We start from the raw sequence: 5,155 nt of genomic DNA, 5'->3' as shown, positions 1-5,155 counted from the left end.
CACCAACAGTCACATGACCCAAACTAATGGCTGTGTTAACATAGCAGATACTAATCTAATACTGAACATCTATGCTCTGTAGAGCCACCCAGTATTTGTAATCCATGTGGGCATGAGGACAGATGGGGTTCAGAGGGTTAATGCACCTCTTTCCCAGTCTTTAGGTGAAGCTAACCAGCTTCTGGCAGCGTCTGAACAATTTCTCCAATCCAGCACAGAGCAGCTGAATAATTTTCAGCATTTTCTTTTTCCCCACATTTTCATCCTGTCAGTGCAGCTTATGTGATCATTACGGGACAGAAACAGATGAGTTCTGTTCACTTCAGCTCCCGAGAGGTTCAGGAAATTGGACCAAATCCAGTCCGGACTCACCTCTGACCCGCCGCTTATTAAAGCAAATTGTCTCCATTTCTTTTGTCTCTCAGCTGCTGTGGACGTTCCGATTACTCAAAATAATAAAAAACGTCTGTATTTGTGGACACTTGGAGCTACCTCAGAGGGCTGTTTGGTTCACGTCCTGCTCCGAGTTCCTGTGACGGGTGTTAATAGTTGACAAGTGGGGAGTTTTTTCCGACTGAGAGGTGTCACTTTCTATCAGGAGTGACGGCTGAAACCTTTAAGCTCTGCAGGAAAAGTATCACCAAGAGAAAGAAAAATAAAAAAACACCAGTGAGGAAAGAAGGTGGACTTGTGCCACCACGAATAATAATAATAAAAAAATATTCCTTAAAATGCAACCACGGAAACACAAACAATACCCAGAAATGAACAAGATGCCACTTTGACGGATTTTAATGATGCTCCAGAATAACATTTCCCGTGTTTACCCATTAAAATGATGCATCCTCCAGCTTCCACAGCGGCTCCACTTTCTTTGTACGTTGATCTCTGACTATTTTTAAGACGACAAACAGCTTTTGCTCAAGGACAAGATTCTATTTTATTTATTCGAGGCGTTCTCCAGCGATCGCACTCTTCGCTGGGCGTTTGTGGGGGAGTCTTTTGAAAGTTTCCGAGACGCTCGTTGCGGTCAGAAACGCCGGCGTCTTGTTTCGTCTTGCGGGCTCTAAATCCGAATTTTGGATGTGTGCATTGGCTGTAATCAGTCGGATGCAGGGCTGGAGATGGAACACAGCAGGCTGCAACCGCTGAGAACAGAAATAGTGCTTTTACTCCCGCTGCTGCTCCCAAACCAGCTCATTTCTTTGCATGTGTTATTTTCCAGCCTCTGCATCGTCGGAACATGCATCTAAGTTGTACCCTTTATCTGAATGCAGGTCAAGCTCTTGAATTCAGTTTCTGTTCTGCAAAAAAAGAAGAGCAGCAAAATAAGTAAAGTGTTATTATGCAAATCCCTCAATTGCACGTCTTTGTTTTGGGGAAAGAAGAGAGAGGAAAAAAAAAACCAGGAGCAACAGGGAGAGATAACGACGCTTTTGAAGAGATGAAAAGCCGAATTCTGCAGAGACGTTTTATTTTGGCTTTTCTCCTTAATGAATACTTCCTCCTTTGTGCTGCAGCCTCTCAGGGTTTCTGTCGGCTGTGTTTGTGCGCATCGAGGGTGAAAACGCGCCTCCATGTCGACGCCGTCTGCAGGTGCATGTGTGGTGTTGATGAGTGGAGCTAATCTGCCCACATGTTTAATTACAGAGAGGACGAGTGACGAGAGATTAGCATAGACTGTATAAAAGATGGACGTAGCTACCATGACGTCACCCGTTGGTTTCTGCGCTGAGAAAATGAAGGCAGGGTTTTGCTACTTCCTGGTTGACATCTTGGATTTTTGGAGCCAGTGACGTGAAAATCGTGGGAGGGGGGCGGAGCCATAGGAGCAGCGATTGGTCAGACGGATTGAGAGGTGGGCCCTCTCTGCCCGCCCACATTTACCGCCTTCTGCTCGCTTCGTCTGTATGGTTGCTGTCGACTGTCAATCAAGCCAGCCACGCCCCTTGCTCCGCAAAATGTTGACGATTTTTTAAAAATGCAGTATTGATTTATTTTCAGATTGGCCACCTGATCTCTGGACTTGACCATGAAAACTAATAAGAAAAAAATCCTGAGCTGGAGGAATGCAGTATTTCATGATCTGTGATCACTTCTTTTCCAGTTCAAGTCTGTGGGAGCCAGGGCTTTGTGGAGCCAGCAACTAGTGGACGTAGTGATATTGCAGGTTTTTGACACTTCCGGGTTGGCTTCATTTTTCAGGGCCGGTTGCTACGTCCATCTTTTATACAGTCTATGAGCCAACCCTACAGCTCAGGGTTTTTTTCTTATTAGTTTGATTAAAATATTTGTTATTTATAGGCTTCCCTTCCAGAATTGGTAAGACTTTGCAAAAGGAGCACTAGGAGGAGCCAAAAGCCATGAAAACATACACGACTTGTGATTTTTCTCAGAAATGTCGATGCAGGAGGAGCATCTGATAAAAAGAGGATGTTTTGGAGTTGCCACTGAGTCGCCCACTCGCCTCGATTGTTGGTAAAAGCAGCTGTTCTGAAGAATTATCCCTCAGTTATTGAGTTTTCCATTAATAAACTTGATACACTATCTCTGTGTCACACAGGTACTACAGCGCCACCATCCTGCAGATGTCGGGAGTTCGGGACGACAGGCTGGCAATCTGGTTGGCCGGACTCACCACCCTCACCAACTTCCTGTTCACGCTGCTGGGAGTCTGGCTGGTGGAGAGAGTTGGACGCAGGAGGCTCACCTTGGGCAGCATCATCGGTAAGAAACAAGGAAGAGCTGTAACACCTAAAAAGTGGATTATCTGTTTGTTCTACAGACTTTCATTGTTTTGTGAAATGACAGTAAAAACAAATCAAATCATAGAAACAAAAGCATAAATGTACATGTTGATTGAAAACTAGCAGGACAACACTAAAAACCTTTATTTTTATATATGATACATTTGAAAGTAAAATATAATATATAATATTTATAGTAAAATTTAAAATAGATTTAAAAGAAAAACACATTAATTTACAGATATTGACCTTTATTTGAAAGAAAATGTATTTATATTAAAGACTGGAAAATAATAAAAATAATAATAGTAATCATTTTTACATTGCATATTAAATAAAAGATAATATCAAATGAAATCTGTGAAAAAAACTATTTGTTGATATATTAACTTTAAAATAAATAAATAAATAAATACACAGGTCATACATAATGTCCACATCAAAAACTGAGCTTTTTTTTTTTTAAAAAAGGTACATTTAACAGTAAAATTACTGTCTTTCTCTGGGTTAAAATTAGCAAAAAATGTTATAATTTGACAGATATTTGCTGTTATTTGAAAGAAAAAATATTTATAATATTTGTAATATAAATATTAAGGATTAAAAATGGTGCATCATTTTTAAAAATGTTATTTCACAGATTTTTAATAAAACAAATTACAGAAAATATTTTTTAAAATCACTGAAAAAAGTATTAGTTTACATGTTTTTGTTTTGTTTTTTTTGTTTTTTTTAAAGTAAATTCTGAAACAATAAATAAATGGGCCAAAAATGTACATAATGTCTTAATCAAAAATCTGTATTATAGTTATTTGATCTATTACAGTGTGTGAGCAGAGAATTACAGTTTTACTGTGTATAAATCAGCTAAAAAATTCTAATTATTTTGCAGATATTTTACATTATTTTCACAGTTTCTTCTATTTTTGAGCAGATTTTTTTAGGGACCTCAGTTGCCAAATTTTATTTATTTATTTATTTATTTATTTTTTTAACAGTGTAACTGAAAATGCTGACAGCAGGGGATGATATTATTATTATTTTTCCCAATAGGTACATGTTTGAGTTTGAGTCTGCTGGCCGTCGGTTTCCTGATGGCGGCCCAACACACTCCTCCGGTCACCTTCCACCCATTAGACCCAGCCATGGCCAACTCCACCTGCTCCAAGTACCAGTGAGTGAACACACACATATAACAAACAGCAGCCATTTATGGTGTAGTTTCATTACTGATCATAAGCAAAACTTACAAGACATCTACAGCACAGTTATAACACACGTCCTGGAGTTGGGCTCAAAGTAAAGGCCTTTATAAACTGCTCAGGACGTAACTCTGCTGTGTGAAGTCGGTGCCGGTGGAGATGTTGTGTTGGAAAGTGAAGCTTTACAAACATGCAGTGATTCACTATTCAAGTGTCTTCTAGAGATGGAGAGGTGTCATTCTTCACTTTTCACTGCATTATGCCACGGTGCAGATGAACACTTGCAGTGCTAAGTCATGATTCGCTAATGAAACATGTAAAAATGAAAAGCCAAAAAATAGCACCGGGGTGTCAGCATGAGAAAATCGCTGCTCACCTCAGAGCACTTCTGTTCTTTGTAAAAGCTCTCAGTATTTTGCAGTGTCAGAGCATCAATTCAGAGTGCAGCCGAGCGCACTCGGTGCTGGAGAGCTTGGGAGGATAAAACTCTCCTAAAAGGATATTTGTGGTGAAGTTCTCGCAGGTTTTCACACATACATTAATACAGAGCTCGATAGTTTTTCAGTCACACACTCAGACTCGGGGTCAACATTAGTGCCAGCGTCAGTTCTGATGGACTTGTAAATTAGTTGTCAGTTCGTCTTTCATTTTTCACTAATTAAGAAAGTAACTATCAAGATTTTGGCACCCAAACATATAAAGAGGTCATAAAATATGATGTTTTGTTATGTAATAGAAACAGTTAATGTGCCTGAAGCAGCAGTTGATTGACAGAAAATGAAGTGCTGCAACTATTTCTGCTGTCAATATGCTTCCAGCTTCACTGAGGTTAAGATTTGTTGCTTTTCCTATTTGTTATTTTAATTCATTTAATGTGTTTTTTAATAATGTTGAGGTTTGGATTCTTCAAAACAAACACAGTGGAAGTGTCACTTCGGGGTAATTGTGACAGAATTTTTCGCTATTTTCAGAATTTATACAAACAAAACAATCAGTTAGTGGAGAAAGTAATTGGAAGATTAAGTCAGAATGGAAATAAAAATGAGTTGGAGTCCAGTGCAAAATAGTTAAACATGAGCTTCACCTCAAGCACAACAGTAACTTACTGTTTTTGCTTCAATGCACAAGTAATAACATTCCAATAATATAGTATAGATATTTTCTGCAAATGTCTATACTGCTAGGTACAGGTCAGCATTGTATCTT

The 5,155-nt window shown here is 39.1% G+C and overlaps 1 protein-coding gene across 1 annotated transcript in view; it reads left to right on the top strand.

Annotated features, from left to right (window-relative positions):
- LOC103369283 (proton myo-inositol cotransporter-like) overlaps positions 1–5,155 on the top strand; it is a 113,572-nt gene that overhangs the window by 98,752 nt on the left and 9,665 nt on the right. Inside the window, exons 6-7 of the mRNA XM_008297960.1 lie at positions 2,564–2,727; positions 3,801–3,921. Coding sequence (XP_008296182.1) covers positions 2,564–2,727; positions 3,801–3,921 — 285 coding nt within the window. The remainder of the gene's footprint in view (positions 1–2,563; positions 2,728–3,800; positions 3,922–5,155) is intronic.

The sequence above is a fragment of the Stegastes partitus genome, unplaced genomic scaffold, assembly GCF_000690725.1.
Source record: "Stegastes partitus isolate 25-593 unplaced genomic scaffold, Stegastes_partitus-1.0.2 Scaffold1264, whole genome shotgun sequence".
NCBI lineage: Eukaryota > Metazoa > Chordata > Actinopteri > Pomacentridae > Stegastes > Stegastes partitus.
The sequence above is the reverse complement of the archived record's forward strand: the minus strand, read 5'-3'. Positions and strand labels throughout refer to the sequence as shown.